This window comes from Oncorhynchus mykiss, chromosome 19 (assembly GCF_057628025.1).
Source record: "Oncorhynchus mykiss isolate SJ-2025 chromosome 19, ASM5762802v1, whole genome shotgun sequence".
NCBI classification, from domain to species: domain Eukaryota; kingdom Metazoa; phylum Chordata; class Actinopteri; order Salmoniformes; family Salmonidae; genus Oncorhynchus; species Oncorhynchus mykiss.
In genome coordinates, this window is record NC_143040.1 from 46,476,205 (window position 1) to 46,499,029 (window position 22,825).

Consider the following 22,825-nt stretch of genomic DNA (forward strand, 5'->3'; position numbering starts at 1 on the left):
CAATCTAGTCTAATAAAGGTTAACAGCCACAACACAGAACAGCCCAGCACTAGCCTACACACTGTGAATGTAGCTAATACACTGTATATAAGCACACAGGAAGACAGGACAGCAGACAGAGTTGAATAGAGGTGCTGACAGAGAGATAAAGGGATACATCATACATAAGCAGAAAGAGCACAGTAGTAGTGTGCCCTAGTAACAAGAATCATCACCTTGAGGTTAATATACTGCTTAGTGTGTGAGTTCCAGAATGCCACAACTGGCTTACACCATTGTTTGTTTTATAGACTGTATATTTTGGTGGTATTGGTTATTTCTAGACTTTCTATGACTGTGTTGCTGCTATATTTAATTGTATATTTTTACTATATTCAAAGTGACAGTAAGTGCTTCTGGTGGAAAATGATTGTTAGGTTGTCGTCATCATACGACGGTGGATGAGCATCGCAGTTTTGTCTTCATTTATTAAGGTGATTTATTGATGGCACAGGGAAAAGTTAGCATTTATGTCCCATTGACTTCTGGACACTCACCTTTTCATGAATTTCACATTGAGGTGGTGGGTACGGTACAAAGCCACGGTAACTTTTAACCTGGGTCACGAATCTTTCAACAGCCATTGCCATTTGAGTACACTTTACAGAGGTGTTGTGGATGAATTATAGACCGTTTCCTGTTTTAAGCAAGCACTGCGTTACTGTGGACATATAACCATGTTCGGATTTTTCCAGATGTATTATTGATATGGTTGAATTTATTACGTAAGTATCTGTCACATACTATAGAATGTTAGTGGGCTTTTAGGGGGAAAGAGAAAAGTACAAATATAGTACTTTATGTTTTTTTTATACAGTAATTGTTTGATTTTTAAGTCGAAACTTCGTAGTTCAGTGTTTTATTCTATACATTATCAACAGCTTAAATTAAAAAATAACTAGAATGTTATATATTAAATAGTATATCTAGTGGATACAGTATCTATTCAATTAAATATTCAGTCAAATGTATACTATAAAGCCAAGAAGGATAGAGGAACAAGTTCAACACTTTTTTTCAAAATAGGAACCGAAATTGACCTGAAGAATTTAATCAGATCCTGAATTTGTAACTGCAAGAAATATTGATACAGCATTTTGAACATAAAAACCATTCAAATGATTTCCAGAAAATGATTTCCTTTCTGTCATTCCATTGACCTTAATTAAGCCACCTTTCCTTCACTTGTATGGGATGTATTTTTTATCGTTAAAAACATTTTGTTGTTGACCATAACACATCTGAGAGGAGGTAGAATATATCTGGCCATACACACTGTATAAAGTGTAGGCCTACAGTGAGAATGCTTAGCCTCATTCCCCTACGACCACAGCCTTTTCCATGCAGTCATACTGCCATCTCTTGAAAGGAAAGGGAACTACCACAACCAATCCTCACTGGGACATTCTCTCTGCCTCTCCCTGTTTGTCTTTTATTCCTCTTGCCTGTATTTGTATTGATGTCTACTGTACTGCAGGTTGTCCACTCGCTTTAAGCAGAGGTCCTTTAGTGCAACCTTGGTGTGGCTGGACCCTATCTGCTACAGTAAATGATGGCTGGACAAGGCGATGTGGTAGGACTGGCCTCTACCTCTCCAGACCAGCGTCTTTACCAATGAGACAGCCTCACGTGTCACCACAAGTCACGGGGGAGACAGAGTGGACATCACTCACTGTGTCATCCCCCCCCCCCCGCCCCACACACACACACTCGCACACACACACTAATACACAACAACAACACACACATAAATGACATACATAGAACTGACTGATATTGACCAAATAAGATCATCCAAGTGATTTTCCAGATATAAGATGACATTTGAGTCTTGATTTCAGGTGCGCAGGTTAGGAGTTGACCAATCTAGTCTTTTATTTTGACTGTGAATAAAAGGTAAATAAATCTTGCATGGGCCACTCTGTAAAAGACAGAAACAATGTATGACTGAAAGAGGTGGTCACAGCTGGAAAGGGAGAATGAACGGGGGTTGAGGGTTGCAGTTTCAACATCATTCAATCAGACAAACATGCCCCTCAGCTGAAACAGCGAAACCCTTCCGATTCTCTCGAATTAGGGAGATTAGTGGGAAAGCGCATAATGCGGGATGATGGAATTTGTCATAATTTGCATTGTCCTGGAATGATCCTGTTTGATAGAGCGACGCATCGAGGAGCTTGTCATGTCCCACGGGCAGGTCATAGAAGAAGCTTGGCAGAAATGATTTTTGAGATATGTGCATCAGTCGTAAAAGCCTCACAACCAATTTGTCAAAAAAATCTGAGGTCGGGACAGTTGAAGGCACCAGGGCATTTTGCTTTAACGCAAAAAGAAAACATGCTCTTCTATCACTTCAGCAGACTCTGATGGTCTGGGCTACCACACTCTTCATTAACATGTACCTTTTATCAGTTTGACTTTTTATATTATACAAGATTTTTTATTTTTTTATTTTATTTTTAAAATTATTTGGGTTGAAGTAAATTAAAGATAAAACACATCAATACGTCAATTCTAATATATTTATTTTTGTCAACCGAAATGTTCAAATTCTAAATGATTTATTTATTTGCTCCTGTGTTGTGGCGTGTGGATGTGTGTGAGGAGGGTGTCTCCCACAATAACATAAAGCAGTCCCTTCTGACCTTGATAATACTCCACAACGAAGGCTACAGACAGACGAGTAATCAGCATAAAGTTGACCAGAGCCGACGTGACAGTGTTACTTCTCTACCCGGGCATCTCTGGAACGGGCATGTCGAGGGCAGACAGGCAGGCAGAATGGAAACGGCACAGTGAAAGCGAGAGAGGGGCCAATGTCACGTTTTGTCTTCATAGTGTCTTTTCACGATTCCTGATTATTTTCTTTCTCAAATATTTGTTCTGGTAATAACTATTCTATTTTGAACATATGTCCGTAGGTCTTTTTTGTCTCCATATGCAATTCTGGACCAGAGAGGATGCTTGAGAGATCCCCCATGTTTGCCTTTCTTTGTGAGTTTCGTTCGGGCTATTTATGTCGCCGTTTAAGTAACACTGATGTTGTGTGACAGTTGAGCATACAAGGGTTAGGCTCAAACTAGAGCACAAACTGAAAAAAGGGACATGGAGGATTAATAAGACGAGGAAATTTAAAAAATACAATTTAGTTTTCTTTCAGAAGAAGCCTTAATTAAGAGAGACTAAGATGGTGAAAGATACAAGAGAAGGGGAGAAAGGTTTTGGTTCTCCTGAACATGTTATATTTCTATAAATGAGGTGTCAGAAGCCCCAGAATCTCCTCAGGGCGTAGCACAACATGAGCCCATCTCTTATCATTTCTTATTCGGAGACGTGATGCGCTTTGAATGCACTAATGCTGAAAGAGCCCCACAGACTTGAAGCCAGTTGAAGATGGAATCACAGCACACAGACCTGACAAACTGACATTCACCGTGGAAGGATTAAACAGTTATTCCGTATCAAATCCAAAAAGCAGAAATAATATATGCACTTAAATGCGTGGAATAAACTTCTTCCTTGATTCGCACATTTACAACTATTTGCCAACCTTTAAATATTCAAGGAATAAAAAATACAGGAAAGAGATTAAGAGTTTTGTGGCATGAAATAAGCATGTTCCTTTAGAGACTATGAGATTGTGAGGTTTAGAAGGGCGATTCGTTCTAATACAGTTTGATAGGTGTTATGACATGCCTTGCTCCAGTGTTCTAGTGATTGAGTCATTCAATATCCCCCCCTGCCTTCAGTCCAAAGTACTACATTTACCCATTTACTGTGGGCCCACTGTTAACAATGTAACGATGCTTCAAAGATTCAGAAGCAAACATAATTCTGTTACCAATTTCTACTCCCATTATGCTGCATTTAGTCATACACTGTTTACTCTTTTCATTTTGTGTTACGTGTTTCCTTCCTGCGTTAGCCAAAAGTTACAGCATATTAATTTGATTCATTTTGTACATTTGTATTATCATTCCCTTAGTTAAATTACGCACGAGGGCTCAATGGGAGATGTGAATGAGCATATCTGATAAGCAGGCCATGGAGCTGTTCCTCCTTACCCTGTCCTTGGACCAGTGAGAAAACCTGACTGTTTATCAATACCAGGTCACTTTACCTGCACTGGCCCAGTCTGGTTGGTCTATACCCAGCCCTGCTAATGACACAGAGTCAGACAGTCATTCCGCAGAATTGAGCCCAATGAGTTACTTTACAACATCAATGTAAATATAGCCTAGCACCCTAGCCTGTTCACGCCTTGGAGGTTTCTAACTAAAACGACAATTAAGAAGGCCTCAGACACGCTAGGCGTGTTACAGGAAGCAGTGAAGGCTTGAGAGCGGATGGATTCATCCATGCAACCGGTTCTAGTGTTCCAGTGTTCCAGCATTTGCATACGTGTTACTGTCTGGATCCTTGGGGCTCAGTGACCTTTTGACACGTCATTGGGTTTCTGAAAAATGATGGTGTTTAAAGCCATGAAATAAAGGTTGATAAAGCATGAAGCCAAAACACAGATTCAATTAATGCTAAGCAGGCAGCGTGTGTCGCGGCGGCCTCCGACGTCTCACAGAGAGGATGTTTGTGTAGCTTGTAGGGAAAATAAGGTCTGAGACACATTTAGTGTTAAGCCAGACTAATAGATTTTGTAACCCTGAGGTACAATATTCAAAAATCGTCTTGCGCGATAACTAAATATGCATTTTCAGTAAGACAGGACACAATTGAAATATCAGATTGAAAAACATAAGCTAGGTTGTACCTTTACCCGTTTAGGGTCAGGATATCTGCAATTGCAGTGAGAGGGAGTGGAGGCTTGGTATACCATTCACCACGAACACACCTTACTATTGATTTAACTGTGAAATATTTAATACCGCGTGTCCTTTTCTCACTGGGCCATTTAGACTCCTAAGGTTACCGTTTGAAAAATACTTGACTTGTTTATAGGAAGTTTAATGTAATATGCTATTGTTTGACCCTTATGAATATTAACAGTCTCATCTCTGGCCTATTAAAAATGCATGCGGCATTGTGCTTGTTGATCACGTTTAGGACGCCCATGCAAATTGGACTGTCTTCCCTGTCAGTGCAGGAGATAAATAATGTAGCTGTGTTGTATATTCAGGGACACACCATTGACAGTCAATTAACAAGTTTGATTGGTGTGTGAACTCATTCTTTTGAACTGTTAATTTTATGTAAATAGTATTCGTTTCCCTTTTGCCTCCACTCTCAAGCCGATCCCTCGTTAACCCCCCCCATGTGCCAGTAGTAACCTGAGCTGGAGCTTTAATAATTGATCATCACACACCTGCTTGGTGGAAGCTATGGGGAGTTTGTCTTTAACAGTCAAGGGGGCATGCGCTGGCCTCTTGATATTCAAATCAACAAATGGTAGTCCTCCTTTTTTGGAAGTCAAAATGGGGAGCTCTTTTTATGGCTTGTTACGAGGTCCTCGCCACCCGTCTGACTTTATCAAGGCTCCTCAGATGGAGGAGATATGATGGCCCTTGATGGCTCATAAATGGAATGCCAATGACGATTTGTTGTTGACGCCGCCAACAACTCAGGCTTTCAAGTTACGCTGCAGACCAGACATAGAGGTATGGTTCGCGCTTCCACAGATAGTGCTCGCAGGTAAATGATCAGGTGGTTGATCCGACCGTTTGAAAGACGGGAGGCCTCCACCCCCCTCCCCTCCCCTCCTCCCTTGCGTCCTCTCTCTCATCTCCTACTCTGTCGCGGTAATTTGGAGCAGCAGAGGCAGATGCTGAAGATTCATCAAAGTTGACAAGTGAACCCAGGAGCTAGGAATCATGGGAAACCCATATGGAAATGGCTGTGGCCATATCCCCCTCTAGCAAAGAGCTTTATGTTGTTCTGTTATTATCAAATCAAATTCTACAAACTGCTGATTTTGTCATGGTGAAGAAAAACCTTTGTGTGTGCTGCAGCAGTATTTAAAAGCGGCATCACACTGCCCTTGAATGTCCAGTAGTAATGTCCACTATGGTGCATTGATGTGTACTGAAAGTACAGTGTAACTCAAAACATATGCACCATGTTATCCTGCGTTCATCCCATAGCTTTGCAATGCTTCTTATCTGCATATATTGCTCATTGGAAATTTGATTAGGTAATAAAGGCTACTTTTATGTAAACGCAATTTCCCCTGTCTCATTGATGTGGACTCGATATCTCAGATAAGCCTAGTAGGTGATTGGACTGTAATGCCTAGTACCTTAGGGCGGTGGGGTTTAGACAATTGGCCTCATTTGCTACTAACAAAGTGAGCAAGGGTACTGACTCAGTGGAGGTGAAGAGGGGGTTGGGGCAAAGTGCTAAGCCTTCAGTAATACCACTGGTCCACACTTGGTAACCCTTGTAATCTGGGGGAGAAATACGATACCCATGTATGTACGTATGGTAATCGGTTAAGGACCCTGCTCTCACACCATGTATCAATTGATTTTGGTCTCCTTGATCCCTCCGGAGGTCAGCGTCTTCACAGACCCTAAAGGTCTCTGCTTAGACCACCAATTAACACCCTGTCACCAGCGGCTGTTTGCATTGACTAGGAAGTGGCACGGTGGCCACACTTTTGATATCCTAATGTAGCTAGGTGATGGGTGTCCAGGGACCTGACCTCTCCACTGGTCTCATTGGTCCCCACGCATCCTTCTGCATTAATCGCATGGATTTCTTCGAGCTTAAATTATTGAGCTTAGGAACTTTGTCGTCTAACAGGCCGTTTATCTGGGAATCTCAGCTTATTATCGCGTGGCTAATTATGCTCATGAATAAGACAACACAGACAGACCCCCGTTTGAACGGATCTGCTCTCATGCATGCTAAGGCACCTGCTTATCTTCCTGGTGGGAAATGTGTATTATTGGTGATATGATACATTGCGAAAAAAGATGTAACTTAGTTGATGCGCTTATCAAACAAGGGCTGATAATTGATGTTCATTTCGGACGTTACACCTCACTGATGTCTGCACTGTGTTACTTTGACAGGACTCAGGTAGAGTTAAGTTAGTTTGATTCGGAAATGAACAGCACTTCTTTGCAGGTCGAACATGTTTTTGTTTGTCTGTTTTCACGTTCAAGTTGTGTCAGGTCTGTGTTTGCAGTTTGCACTCTATAGCTTTACAAAATAGTATATTTTTTCCATTGTAGTCCTCCATGAGGTGTGTATATGTTTGGAAATTAAATAAATAAGTTAGCCTCAATTCTATATCGAACAGCCCAACATCTTCACCAGCCATTTGTCCGCTTGAGAGAATGACTGCATTTATCATCTTTGACCAGTAGCCAGTTCTGTGGGAGTGTGTAATTGAGTTTCAAGCGATGGATTGAGTTTGAGGAGAGATTTATTCTCTGAAACCAGGAGTGTGTACATAGGCCACATGGCCAAGCAGAAGCACAGCCATTCTATAGGGCAACTGAGAGGGAAAACATTAACCCCTGGAAAGAGCTTTGGTTGACCGCTGCCAGGATGAGACTGATGTCAGGGTGAATGAGACTGATGTTAGGGTGAATGAGACTGATGTCAGGGTGAATGAGACGGATGTCAGGGTGAATGAGACTGATGTCAGGGTGAATGAGACAGATGTCAGGGTGAATGAGATTGATGTCAGGGTGTATGAGACTAATGTCAGGGTGTATGAGACTTATGTCAGGGTGAATGAGACTGATGTCAGGGTGAATGAGACTGATGTCAGGGTGAATGAGACTGATGTCAGGGTGAATGAGACTGATGTCAGGGTGAATGAGACTGATGTCAGGGTGAATGAGACTGATGTCAGGGTGAATGAGACTGATGTCAGGGTGAATGAGACTGATGTCAGGGTGAATGAGACTGATGTCAGGGTGAATGAGACTGATGTCCGGGTGAATGAGACTGATGTCAGGGTGAATGAGACTGATGTCAGGGTGAATGAGACTGATGTCAGGGTGAATGAGACAGATGTCAGGGTGAATGAGACTGATGTCAGGGTGAATGAGACTGATGTCAGGGTGTATGAGACTGTTGTCCGGGTGAATGAGACTGATGTCCGGGTGAATGGAGCTGAACAACCATCCTGTATGAGTATAAGTTCCTGTTTAATCACATATATGGCTCAATTCCATTGGAAGAACCAGGGGGAACCAGAATGAAAGTGAACTAGTGAGAACCATGAGGAACCAGAATGAAAGTGAACTAGGGAGAACCAGGCACAGGGTTCCATAGTTACACCATGAAATAGGCTAGCATCAGCTTAACTAACGTGTGATTGTGTGGTACCTTTGCCCCTTTACAGGTGGATGAGGCAGTGTTCTGTGCAGGCCAGATCGCCCTGGTGCCTTGTACCATGCAGCTGGTGAGGGCTGGAGCAAGGACCCAGGCCTGCCTGTCCTTCAGCCACATAGAGAAGGTTCTGGAAGCAGTGATCAGCAGCCTTACCCTGGGCCATGTGCTGCAGGCCCACTGCTACGCCACCCGCAGCCAAGACATCCCTGTCATCAGAGCAGTCTGGGACGGCAAGCTGAGGGCCGCACAAGAGAAGGTGAGCTATTTGATCAACTATTTGTCCTTTGTATAAATCCTATGTATATTTCCTTTTGTGAATATGATCAATAGCATAAATAAATGGAATTAACCTCTACTCACACAGAGTAGGCAAAAAAACAGCATCTGTGTGTGCTTCCATCTCCATTTGAATAAGGGAGAAAATGTGATAGGCATATTAGACATGCAGCCTTGAATTCTCTATCAGAATTTAATGGGCAAAAAGTGGAATTTCCAAATGAGCCAAAGTCCCACCCGCTCTCCCCCTTCAGAGACTCAGAGCTCTGTTGCTGATATTTACCAGTGAGTGTGCTCATGAAAAGTTGATGATGTGGGAAACACTGGTGTCTTTGATAATATGGAGCTTGGCACAGAAGCAGATGTCTTCCGTTAGAACCTCCCTAATCCTTTATCCCCCCTTTTGGAGTTAGGCTGAACTCTCTGAGCAGCTTATCCCCCTCCAGTCCATGCCCCCACCCCAAACCCCTCTCCCCTGCCACAGACCCTCATCCACATGGCTAATAAGGGCACCAGGCTCCCCAGCCAGGCCTGCTCCTCCCGCGGTAATCTGCCAGCCCTGGGGGATAAGGGAGCAGGGGAGAAGGGAAGAGCCCACCTCCAACATGTGTCTCAGACTCTGTGGTGGGAAGTGCAGTGGGGGAACTCACTAAAAGTGCAAATCAGGGTCTTTCTAAAATGTGCAAAGTGGGGACTCACTAAAAGGGCAGAATGGGGACTCGCTCACTTGCAGGACTTGCCTTCATGATGGGGATAGCAGACTAGATACCCTCTTAAAGCTTACACTGAGTGGACAAAACATTAGCGACGCCTGCTCTTTACATGACACAGACTGACCAGGTGAAAGCTATGATCCCTTATTGATGTCACTTGTTAAATCCACTTGAATCAGGTTAAAGGATTTTTAAGCCATGAGACAATAGAGACATGGATTGTGTATGTGTGCCATTCAGTGGTTGAATGGGCAAGACAAAACATGTAAGTGCCTTTGAACAGGCTATGGTAGTAGGTGCCAGGCACACCAGTTTGGGTCAAGAACTGCAACGCTGCTGAGTTTTTAAAGCTCAACAGTTTCGCGTGTGTATCAAGAATAGTCCACCAATCAAGGGACATCCAACTTGACACAGCTATGAGAAGCATTGGAGTGAACATGGGCCAGTATCCCTGTGGAACGTTTTTTGACACCTTGTAGAGTGGGGTGCTACTCAATATTAGGAAAGTGTTTGGTACACTCAGTGTAGAGGCTCCACAGAAGAGTCTAGTGACAACTTATTGATAGAGAACTCTATTGTGAGGAGGGTAATAGAAATTCATGTAAACTGTTCCCTGGCCCATAGCTGGCCCCTCCCAACATGAGTAAAATAAACGTATCAAACAGGGAATGCAACTAATTAGCATGTAGTTTAGGGACTGTCAGACCATTGACTCACTGAGGTCAAAGCTTAGGGAACTAGTTGGCTACAGCATCAAGGCCAGGTCAATCAGGGCCAGGTCAGATGTGCTCCAAGATGGCCAACATTCAATAAATTGGTGAAAACAAGTCTTTGATGTGTCAAGCGGACTGCTTATTGGCACCTTGAGAGTCCTCTATCTGAACTGGCACTTGAATGAACCCCTCCACAGATTGACAGCTCTGTTAGTTTCCCCCCAAACAGGTTAGTTAACCCTCTCTCAGCCCTTAGACTATCACAGTGGGCTAGCTGGTAAGGGTTACTAACCTCCCACCTCCCCTTTGTGAGGTAGTCTTTGAGTAGCAATAGATGCTGGTAGTTCCCAGCTCCTCCATCCCTCCTCCCCTCCCTCCCTCTCTCTCAGCGCAGGTGGGGTGGGAGGAGAGGAGAGGGTCCAGGGGAGAGAGAGAGGCTGTGGCAGGGGCCTGCTTGCGTTTCATCCTGGGCCTGGTGAAACGGCTCTGTCCCTGGGGTGGGGATTAGACAAAGCGCCGGTGCTCATTTGAAGTGATTGTAATGAGAATATTTAACTCAGGTCAAACACAGATAACACCACTCCTGCAGAGACTGGGGAATAACTCACCCTCTCCTTTATTCACTCACACACACAAGGCTCAGGACTGGCTGAGTGCACCTGCAGTAAATGGGATCTTTATGTTCTTGGTACCTGTATTTTACTGTGTGCTTTTTACCTGCTATTTACTTAAAGTTCAACTTATAAATTCCATGGTAAAGTGGTCATTATTAAACTTTTTATAAGATAATGATGTAAACTACAAAGGGTAAAGCTCCAGGGCCAGTTTTTGGATGTGGATTGTCTTACCCATTGTCTTTGTCAGTAGCTATTGATTCACACTAGAGACACCTGATGAGGTGGCTCAGCACAGAAACCACATTTTGACCCATGCAATTAGCTACATAGGAAACCAATAGACCCTGAATCCACCCCTGACTAAAACCAGGCTCACTTTGAGTAAAAGTGTCTTCTCTTGTTAGTTTCAACAACTTGACTCCCAGGTCGCACTCACTTTTACCTGACCAGCTCCTGCAGCCTGTCAAGCAACACTAAAACCCTCTTGCCATTCATTTTCAGAGTGACGAATAATAACGGCCGAGAACATTTATCCCGTTTACCTCCGGCGTCGTGCACAAACGTAACCAGCAATCAGAGCTGTGATGAGGTGGGAGACATCAGGCTGCTGAGGCAGAAGGAAGCACAGCCGCGTGGCTCCGTGTTGTTGTTGTGCGTTGATCATTTCTCTAATCAGGTGGACGGGGAAGCTCGCAGGGGTTAATTGGGAGCACGCCGGAGCCGCCTCGCTTGTGAAATCGTATTTATGGCGCGTCGAACCGCGAGGTCAGTGTGTGAGTGTGATGAATAAGGAGGTGTGCATGCAATGCGTCTGTAATTGTTAGCCAGTCTTCTCAGTTGGACAACAGGACTGGAAAACACGACGACTTCTTTTGTGTTGATGCCAATTGATTTTCTCCTAGTTATTAGTTAGGCTAAACCTTTGGTATTCATGAATGCACATTATGTGATGTGTGATCGAATGGCAATTTCCATCATAAGAAGTTACACAAGATCACAGTGTGAAGTCAAGTGCCATGCTATGGTCGTTTTCTGTGTATGTCTGAATCCTGGCTTGAGTGTTCTGTAGTAGGCCCTCTTTATGGTATCCATCAATCTCCTTCTAACTCCATGGGTACCCCCACACACCTAAACATATAGGCCCTTATATAATAAGGGTTCCTCTCACTCCCTCCTGTATATCCCCTCTCCTCCCTTTAACCCTGTTTTGCCCCCTCTCTTCAGGGGGGAGCTGTTAGTGTTAGCTAACCTAACGCACCTCCAACACCACAGCAGCAGTAGACAGGCTTTGGTTTATACAAGTGGCCCCAGGGCTACAGCCAGCCAGCCAGCCTGCAGAGGAAACGGAGAGACGAGAGGGGGGATATTGTGGGGACTGGTGGCCCACTGCTACACCCTGCCTGTAGAGGGAACAGAAAGAGAGAAGAGGAGAGGGGGATAATGTGGATACTGGAGGCCCACGTCTCTCAGGTAGCCACACAGAGGAGAGGAGAGCCAGGCAGCCCCAGCCACGCGCTGAAGGCCTCCCGCTGGGCAGGAAATGTAGGGGAACTGCCTAAGCGGCTAGGCCCCATCAGCTCCCTGCTGCTCGCCGGCTTTACACCACTTCCTTATTACGGTGTTTACCGTTCGCCTTTCACGCCTCTCTGGTCCCCAGCCCTGCGCCAAGCATCTGTGAGAGAGAAGGAGCGGGGGAAAGGAAGGAGGGAGTTAAAAGAAACATGGTGGAAAGCAGGTCACACCCTCCTTCGACAGTGGCTGAGTGAGTTCCAGATTTTCAGAGTGCGAGAGAGAGAGAGGGGGGTTGTGCTAGTGAGCCAACTGAATGAAGGGATGAAGTAATGTGATGTATTGCATTATGGAGAAACCAGCATTAAAGAGCAGGGCTGCCCCAATCACATGTACATACACACCATGTCACACACACAAACTCTACTGCAGGCACTCAGCTCAGTCATATATCACAATGTGTCACCTCTATATTTTATTGGATTCAGTTAATACATTATTTCTAGTCAGGCAGGGGGTGTCAGGTGGGTAGAGTGCTTTCACTCCTGACAGCAGGGAGACACACTACAACAATGAAGTACTGACTACAAACACAGACTGAAACATCACCACCAACTGAAACACTGAAATCACAGGGAAGGAAACAATATTCTCAGAAAGGACCAAATGTACTGCACCAAGCGCTCTCTGTTCATGTAACATTTGGAGAGATAAATAAATAAAGGAGTTGATTTAACCACCTCAGACAAGTCTGGGAGGAAAAACAAAGTCTGGAAGTTTAGATCTGTGTGACCGTCTGCAGTGATCGGCCAGAGGCTAGAGTACCGTAGCATCGACATCGAGGTTCTCTGTCGTCTCACTGGGTACAGTACCTCAGCACCCTGGGCCAACAGGATGGCCTTTAAGCCTGGTTAAGCAGGGCTCTTCTCCCCCCTGTCCCCCTCACCACCCCATCCCTCCCTTCTCCCAGAGCAATGAGTATTGACAAGTGTAGACCTGGGCCCCTCCAGGAGAATACTTTGCTGCGCGCTAAGTGCTAATCTAACATTTATCAAAGCAGATGCTACATGTATCGTGTCACACCACACAACACCACACAGGCCTGCCGTCCCTGTCACACGTATTGTTCCCTGTTGTTGTTATTATTCACCATCACCACTAGCTAGGGCTTCACAGTGAAGAAATGGAGCGAACAAATTTAGGCTCTCCTCTTTAGGTCCCCCCCCATCGTCCTTCTTCCCTCTCCAAGGCGAGAGGTTGGCTGTTGATACACAATTAGGCCTTAGCTAAAGTTTAATCTGGAGGTAAGTGGTGCAGGCGTTCATGTAGCTGGCATGTTGGGTCGCGATGGGTTTGTTTATCGAGGGGGACAAAGAGGCCGCTCGTCTGCTCTTGTCAATGATTTTTTGTGTGAGTGAATTACAAAATAAAGTGTATGTAACCTGTTATTATTCTGCACTTACGAAGTGGGGTGTAAGTGGATGAAAATTGATCCAGCAAATTGAAAAGGGGGTTAAGTGTTTTTGTCCTATCGACTCCAGCCGAAATGACTTGTATAAAACGCTCATTTCTCTCCCATTAGCAGATGAGGGCCGCAGCCAAGTATTATTTGAGGGCTACATTGTGCCGCGAGCTGGCAGAAGACATTTTGTAGCTGATAATTGCCCACTGACACTGTCTGGAGGGGGAAAACAGATTTGAACTCTGCAAATGTAATCATTTGAAGCCATCACGGCAGTTTTCTGCTAAATGTGGAAGGGTGATTGGTGAAATAGTGTGAAATGGCCACAGCATGAATCATGATCTCCTTGGAAACGATGAAAAGGGCTTCTTTGAAAGAACCTGTCATGTTATCAGATGGACTTATATGCGCTGTTGTTGATGGATAGCTGTGTCGGCATCCATATATGTTTGTTTGACAAATGATTATTGTCCATACCCTGGAATATAACCCAGGCTTACCTTTCCATCTCAAATCTTCCTCATGTTCCTCTGACACCCTGCATATCCTTTCTCTCAGGTATTGAATATACAAATAATTATCTTTGTGATAAAATGTGCATTAATTGTCTCAAATATAAAGGGCACCTTTCTATATTGCAGGAGGAATCATTCGGGGAGCAAGAGATTCAGAGTGGACCCTTGGTGGTTACCGTGGTCCCTGCCTTACCCAGGGGAGCGGCTGTGGAACTGCACGTCATTGCTGCCCACGACGACCCCAGACACAGGACTTCCTGTCACATGACTACTGAGGTGGCGTGTGGAACCATAGAATGTCATGCCATGCTGTCCAGCGATAGCCAGTGTGCCACTGTATCCTTGGCACTGATGGTGCCCAGCTCTGCGCCAGCTGTCTCAGGGGTGGAAGGGGAGATACTGGGGGCACTGGTTGCTACCCTTCAGAGTGCCATGCAGAAGATTGGTGGTGGCGGGATCTCTCCACTGTGTGCCAGGGTGTTCTACAAGTGTAACAGTGCTCTGGCTGGACAGCTTGTAACAGGTAGGTAAAACCACACACTCTACACTGCTCGCTCCTCAATACATGTTTAAACATTTTCAAATTCAAATTAATTTGAGTTAAATACAATTAAAACATTTTGGTATAAGGTGATCTTTATGTTACTAAGATCTTATATTAAGCAACCGAGATTAAGCAACCGAGATTGGGTAACTGTCCGCCTAAAACAGTGGTATTCCCCCCAAAATAGTGGAGAACCCTTTTTTCCCCCTGAAATTTATGGAGACCCCATTTTTCCACCAATAATTTCTTGTGACCCCACCCCACCCCCAAAACAATTTTAACAACAAAATGAATTGCATTTTCATCTTAAAGAAACAAATACATATACTCCATACAATAAAAAATGACATATTATCTTTCTCAAAAACCTTTGTCCCATACAATAATCTGTACTCTACATTTTTTGTTACGAATAAAACAATATATATACAGTTCCAGTGAAAAGTTAGAACACACCTACTCATTCAAGGGGTTTTCTTTATTTTTACTATTTTCTACATTGTAGAATAATACTGAAGACATCTAATCTATGAAATAACACATTGAATCAAAAAAATGTAAAACAAAGCACAATATATTTGATATTTAGGGACCTTCCGGGTGGCGCAGTGGTCTAAGGCACTGCATCGCTGTGCCACCAGAGACTCTGGGTTCGAGCCCAGGATTCTTCTAAGTAGCCACCGTTTGTCTTGATGACAGCTTTGCACAATCTTGGCATTCTTTCAACTAGCTTCACCTGGACTGCTTTTCCAAAAATTTTTAAGGAGTTCCCACATATGCTGAGCACTTATTGGCTGCTTTTCCTCTTCTCTGCAGTCCAACTCATCCCAAATCATCTCAATTGGGTTGAGGTCGGGGTGATTGTGAGGTCGGGGTGATTGTGGAGGTTACACAGCTTACACAGCCTGGAGGTGTGTCCTGTTGAAAACAAATGCTAATCCCACTAAGCATAAACCAGATGGGATGGCGTAACGCTGCAGAATGCTGTAGTAGCCACACTGGTTACCGCCTTGAATTCTAAATAAATCACTGACAGTGTCACCAGCAAAACACCATCACACCTCCTCCTCCATGCTTCACGGTGGGAATCACACATGCGGAGATCATCATCCTTTCACCTACTCTCACAAAGACACGGCGGTTGGAACAAAAAATCTAAAATTTGGACTCATCAGACCGAAGGACAGATTTCCACCGGTCTAATGTCCATTGCTTGTGTTTCATGGCCCAAGCAAGTATCTTCTTATTACTTGTGTCCTTTAGTCAATTAATCAATCAAATGTATTTATAAAGCCCTTCTTACATTAGCTGATGTCACAAAGTGCTGTACAGAAACCCAGCCTAAAACCCCAAACAGCAAGCAATGCAGGTGTAAAAGCAAGGTGGCTAGGAAAAACTCCCTAGAAAGGCCAGAACCTAAGAAGAAACCTAGAGAGGAACCAGGCTATGAGGGGTGGCCAGTTCTCTTCTGGCTGTGCCGGGTGGAGATTATAACAGAACATGGCCAAGATGTTCAATTGCTCATAGATGCCCAGCAGGGTCAAATAATAATAATCACAGTGGTTGTCGAGGGTGCAACAGGTCAGCACCTCAGGAGTAAATGTCCGTTGGCTTTTCATATCCGATCATTCAGAGTATCTCTACCGCTCCTACTATTTCTAGAGAGTTGAAAACAGCAGGTCTGGGACTGGTAGCACGTCCGGTGAACAGGTCAGGGTTCCATAGACGCAGGCAGAACAGTTGAAACTGGAGCAGCAGCACGGCCAGGTGGACTGGGGACAGCAAGGAGTCATCAGGCCAGGTAGTCCTGAGGCATGGTCCTAGGGCTCAGGTCCTCAGAAAGAAAGAAAGAAAAATAGAAAGAAAGAAAGAAAAATAGAAAGAGAGAGCGAATTAGAGAGCGCATACCTACATTCACACAGGACACCGGATAAGACAGGATACATTTTCCAGATATAGCAGACTGACCCTAGCCCCCCGACACATAAACTACTGAAGGATAAATACTGGAGGCTGAGACAGGAGTGGTCAGGAGACACTGTGGCCCCATCCTACGATACCCCCGGACTGGGCCAAACAGGCAGGATATAACCCCGCCCACTTTGCCAAAGCACAGCCACCACAACACTAGAGGGATATCTTCAACCACCAACTTACCATCCTTAGACAAGGCCAAGTATAGCCCACAAAGATCTCCGCCAAGGCACAACCCAAGGGGGGGCGTTAACCCGGACAAGAAGATCACATCAGTGACTCAACCCACTCAAGTGACGCACCCCTCCTAGGGAAGGCATGGAAGAGCACCAGTAAGCCAGTGACTCAGCCCCTGTAATCGTGTTAGAGGCAGAGAATCCCAGTGGCGAGAGGGGAACCGGCCAGGCAGAGACAGCAAGGGCGGTTCGTTGCTCCAGTGCCTTTCCGTTCACCTTCACACTCCTGGGCCAGACTACACTCAATCATAGGACCTACTGAAGAGATGAGTCTTCAATAAAGACTTAAAGGTTGAGACCGAGTCTGCGTCTCTCACATGGTAGGCAGACCATTTCATAAAAATGTAGCTCTATTTGAGAAAGCCCTGCCTCCAGCTGTTTGCTTAGAAATTCTAGGGACAGTAAGGAGGCCTGCGTGACCATAGCGTACGTGTAGATATGTATGGCAGGACCAAATTGGAAAGATATATAGGAGCAAGCCCATGTCATGATTTGTAGGTTAGCAGTAAAACCTTGAAATCAGCCCTTGCCTTAACAGGAAGCCAGTTTAGAGAGGCTTGCACTGGAGTAATATGATCAATTTTTGGGGTTTTAGTCAAGATTCTAGCAGCCGTGTTTAGCACTAACTGAAGCTTATTTAGTGCTTCAGTCTTATTTAGTCTTTAAATGTTCCGTATTGACTGAGCTCCATGTACTAAACTAATGATGGACTGTCAATTCTCTTTGCTTAATTGAGTTGTTCTTGCCATAATATGGACTTGGTATTTTGCCAAATAGGGCTATCTTCTGTATACCACAACACAACTGATTGGCTCAAACGCATTAAGAAGGAAAGAAATTCCACAAATGAACTTTTAACAATGTGCACCTGTTAATTGAAATGCAATCCAGGTAACTAATTGAGAGAAGATCAAGAGTGTGCAAAGCTGTCATCAATGCAAAGGGTGGTTACTTTGAACAATCTCAAATATATTTTGATTTGTTTAACACTTTTTTGGTCACTATATGATTCCACATGTGTTATTTAATAGTTTTGATGTCTTAACTTTTATTCTACAATGTAGAAAATAGTACAAATAAAGAAAAACCTTTGAATGAGTAGGTGTGTCCAAACTTTTGACTGGTTGGCGACCCCACTGCAGACACCAACTTTGAATATCACTGCCCTAAATAATGTTTGGGGTGACATTGGTAAAGATATTTCCATACATAAAGTTGTGAGAACAACGGTCTAGTAGAAACCAGTCTCTGGAGGGAAGCTCATCTTCCTTTGTCTTTAATTATTGGGAGTCATTTGCTCTCTGTTGTTAAGAACAGCACTGGGGCTGGCTGCAACCTCTGTCATCATTATACTGTTATGCCACCATCTTACTCTCTCAGGATTCTGGTTCCTCATCAAGACAAATATGGAATGGTATTTATTTTCCCCTGCGAGACTCGTTTTGTCTTTAGAAAAGGTCCAACCAACACATTCATCAACCAGACACAGTTGAATCCACGCCAGACCCGACACTTTTACTGTCATTTCTCGGCCTTGACATGTTTTATTGGGGAGCATGAAATTATAATGTGATGAATAGGAATAAACATAGTCGACAACAATATGTCTGGACATAAACATGGGTGTTTGTTTTGTCACATAATTACATGATGGCAATTCATGAAAGGTCATCAGTTCTTGTTCTGAACATCTCAGGAGAGTTTGAAATCTACTCCGTTCACACAAAATAGTGCTGAAATTAAAGGATGCTCTGATATTTTAGTACTGCAATCGCGTTTGATATGAATATGGGCATATAATACAATGTTGTGTTTTAAAATGCAGCTATTTTAATGACGTTGTTGGATCTCAAATATGTAAAATAACACAAGGTCCTTTTGGTATTTTCTTGGTTTATACTGATTCACCAGAAAAATAAGTGTATTTATTTTACTTTTCACACAGACTTAAAAATGTTATTTTAAAAGTCCACAGCTTACCCCTCATTTCATATTTCTATGCTATGTGCTCAGACACTTCCCTTAAGCCAGTTATTGACTCATCATTGAACTGGAATCTGTTACCTTTCCTCAGCACGCACAGCCCCAGCCATGGCCTGGGAGAGGGCCTGTGGCCAGGCAGCCTTCATGGTTCACAGCCCAGCTCCGCGCCTAATGCTTTCCAAAAGTCAAGGAAGGAAAAGTAGCACCTCTGGCGCTAGCCGTCACAGCCACAAACTGCCACTGTTGTAGCGCAGTGTAATGCTGCTGAAAAATGGGACCCACCCCGAGTCACTATCGCTGCGCTTCACGGCTGATAGACAGACATATGCTCCAGATGAAACTTTTTACATGTTGTCTGAAGATGTTATTTACGTTACAGAGACTCAACAACCCCACATATGGCCTAGTTGTGTCAGATGATTTGCACTTCTAATGAAGTGATTTGTCTACTATTTAACAATATTCTTATAAAAACATTTCAAAAGACTTTAGTATGTTTTCGTTGTTTTCTATAAATTATGAGTAAAAATGCTCTTACAGATCCACCGAAATTTTGAAAGAAAGGCATCAATTGTTTCATAGAAAATCTATATTTGCAGTGCATTCGGAAAGTATTCAGACCCCTTGACTTTTCCATATTTTATTACGTTACAGACTTATTCTAAAATTCCTTTTATCATTTGTTTTACCCTCCTCAATCTACACACAATACCCCATAATGATGAAGCAAAAACTGTTTTTTAGAACTATTTGCAAATGTATAGAAAAAACAACTGAAATACACATTTACATAAGTATTCAGACCCTTCACTGTTGAAGCACCTTTTGCAGTGATTACAGCCTCGAGTCTTCTTGGGTGTGATGCTACAAGCTTGGCACACCTGTATTTGGGCAGTTTTTCCCATTCTTCTCTCCAGATCCTCTCAAGCTATGTCAGGTTGGATGGGAAGCTTTGCAGCACAGCTATTTTCAGGTCTCTCCAGAGATGTTCGATCGGGTTCAAGTCCGGGCTGTGGCTGGGCCACTCAAGGTCATTCAGAGACTTGTCCCAAAGCCAGTCCTGCATTGTCTTGGATGTGTGTGTTGTTGTCCTGTTGGAAGACGAACCTTCGCACCAGTCTGACATCCTGAGCTTTCTGGAGCAGGCTTTCATCAAGGATCTCTCTGTACTTTGCCCCGTTCATCTTTCCATCGATCTTGACAAGTCTCCCAGTCCCTGCCACTGAAAAACATCCCCACAGCATGATGCTGCCACCATCATGCTTCACCGTAGGGATGCTCTCAAGTTTCCTCCAGACGTGACGCTTGACATTCAGGCTAAAGAGTTCAATCTTGGTTTCATCAGACCAGAGAATCTTGTTCCTCATGGTCTGAGAGTCTTCAGTTGCCTTTTGGCAAACTCAAAGCAGGCTGGCATGTGCCTTTTACTGAGGAGTGGCTTACGTCTGGCCACTCTACCATAAAGGCCTGATTGGTGGAGTGCTGCAGAGATGGTTGTCCTTCTGCAAGGTTCTCCCATCTCCACAGAGGAACTTTGGAGCTCTGTCAGAGTGACCATCAAGTTCTTAGTCACCTCCCTGACCAAGGCTCTTCTCACCCGATGGTTCAGTTTGGCCTGGCGGCCAGCTCTAGGAAGAGTCTTGGTGGTTCCAAATATATATATATACAGTACCAGTCAAACGTTTGGACACACCTACTCATTCAAGGGTTTTGCTTTATTTTTGACTATTTATGACATTGTAGAATAATAGTGAAGACATCAAAACTATTAAATAACACATATGGAATAAAGTAGCCACCTTTTGCCTTGATGACACTCTTGAACACTCTTGGCATTCACTCAACCAGCTTCACCTGGAATACTTTTTCAACAGTCTTGAAGGAGTTCCCACATATGCTGAGAACTTGTTGGCTGCTTTTCCTTCACTCTGCGGTCCAACTCATCCTAAACCATCTCAATTTGGTTGAGGTCGGGTGATTGTGGAGGCCATGTCATCTGATGCAGCACTACATCAGTCTCCTTGGTCAAATAGCCCTTACACAGCCTGGAGGTGTGTTGGGTCATTGTCCTTTTGAAAACAAATGCTAGTCCCACTAAGCATAAACCAGATGGGATGGCGTAACGCTGCAGAATGCTGTAGTAGCCACACTGGTTACCACCTTGAATTCTAAATAAATCACTGACAGTGTCACCAGCAAAACACCATCACACCTCCTCCTCCATGCTTCACGGTGGGAATCACACATGCAGAGATCATCATCTTTTCACCTACTCTCACAAAGACACAGCGGTTGGAACAAAAAATCTCAAAGTTGGAATCATCAGACCAAAGGACAGATTTCCACCGGTCTAATGTCCATTGCTTGTGTTTCATGGCCCAAGCAAGTCTCTTCTTCTTATTGGTGTCCTTTAGGCATGGTTTCTTTGGAGCAATTTGACCATGAAGGCCTGATTCACGCAGTCTTCTTTGAACAGTTGATGTTGAGATGTGTCTGTTACTTGAACTCTGTGAAGCAATTATTTGGGCTGCAATCTGAGGTGCAGTTAACTCTAATGGACTTATCCTCTGCAGCAGAGGTAACTCTGGGTCTTCCTTTCCTGTGGCAGTCTCTTCGTGAGAGCCAGTTTCATCATAGCGCTTGATGGTTTTACGACTGCTCAAATCTTCCTCATTGGCTGACCTTCATGTCTTAAAGTAATGATGGACTGTCGATTCTCTTTGCTTATTTTAGCTGTTCTTGCCATAATATGGACTTGGTCTTTTACCAAATAGGACTTTCTTCCATATACCACCCCTACCGTGTCACAACACAACTGATTGACTCAAACGCATTGAGAAGGAAGGAAATTCCACAAATTAACTTTTAACAATGTGCACCTGTTAATTGAAATACATTCCAAGTAACTAATTGAGAGAATGCCAAAAGTGTGCAAAGCTGTCATCAAGGCAAAGGGTGGCAACTTTGAAGAATCTAAAAAAAAAATATATATATATTTATTTTTTATTTATTTTTTTAACATTTATATACACACACACTACCGTTCAAAAGTTTGGGGTCAATTAGACATTTCCTTGTTTTTGAAAGATAAGCACAGCTGATTTTTTTTATGGAATATCCACATAGGCGTACAGAGGCCCATTATCAGCAACCATCACTCCTGTGTTCCAATGGCACGTTGTGTTAGCTAATCCAAGTTTATCATTTTAAATGGTTTATTGATCATTAAATCAAATTAATTTGTATTAGTCACATTCGCTGAATACAACAGACCTTACAGTGATATGCTTACTTACGAGCCCCTAACCAACAATGCAGTTAAAAAAATATGGTTAAGAATAAGAAATACATTTAACAAATAATTAAAGAGCAGCAGTAAAATAACAATAGCGAGACTATACACAGGGGGGTACTGGTACAGAGTCAATGTGCGGGAGCACAGGTTAGTTGAGGTAATATGTACATGTAGGTAGAGTTGTTAAAGTGACTGTGCATAGATGATAACAACAGAGAGTAGCAGCGGTGTAAAGGAGGTGCAATGCAAGTAGTCTGGGTAGACATTTGATTAGATGGCTTAGGGGTTGAAGCTGTTTAGAAGCCTCTTGGACCTAGATTTGGCACTCCGGTACCACTTGCCGTGCGGTAGCAGAGAGAACAGTCTATGACTAAGGTGGCTGGAGTCTTTGACAATTTGTAAGGCCTTCCTCTGACACCGCCTGGTATAGAGGTCCTGGATGGCAGGAAGCGTGGCCCCAGTGATGTACTGGGCCGTTGGCACGACCCTCTGTAATGCCTTGCTGTTGGTCGCTGAGCAGTTGCCATACCAGGCAGTGATGCAACCATGCTCTCGATGGTGCAGCTGTAGAACCTTTTGAGGATCTGAGGACCCATGCCAAATCTTTTCAGTCTCCTGAGGGGGAATAGGTTTTGTTGTGCCCTCTTC

The 22,825-nt window shown here is 43.8% G+C and overlaps 1 protein-coding gene across 4 annotated transcripts in view; it reads left to right on the forward strand.

The window, feature by feature from the left end:
- dph6 (diphthamine biosynthesis 6) overlaps nucleotides 1-22,825 on the forward strand; it is an 87,632-nt gene that overhangs the window by 53,561 nt on the left and 11,246 nt on the right. For 2 of the 4 annotated variants that reach the window (XM_036954735.2, XM_036954736.2), the window contains exons 13-15: nucleotides 8,351-8,596; nucleotides 14,272-14,668; nucleotides 18,974-19,373. In XM_036954735.2, coding sequence (XP_036810630.1) covers nucleotides 8,351-8,596; nucleotides 14,272-14,668; nucleotides 18,974-19,131 — 801 coding nt within the window. In that variant the 3' untranslated portion in view covers nucleotides 19,132-19,373. Of the gene's footprint in view, nucleotides 1-8,350; nucleotides 8,597-14,271; nucleotides 14,669-18,973; nucleotides 19,374-22,825 lie in introns of those variants that run through there. The other 2 variants (XM_090211131.1, XM_036954737.2) reach the window with 1 other exon arrangement.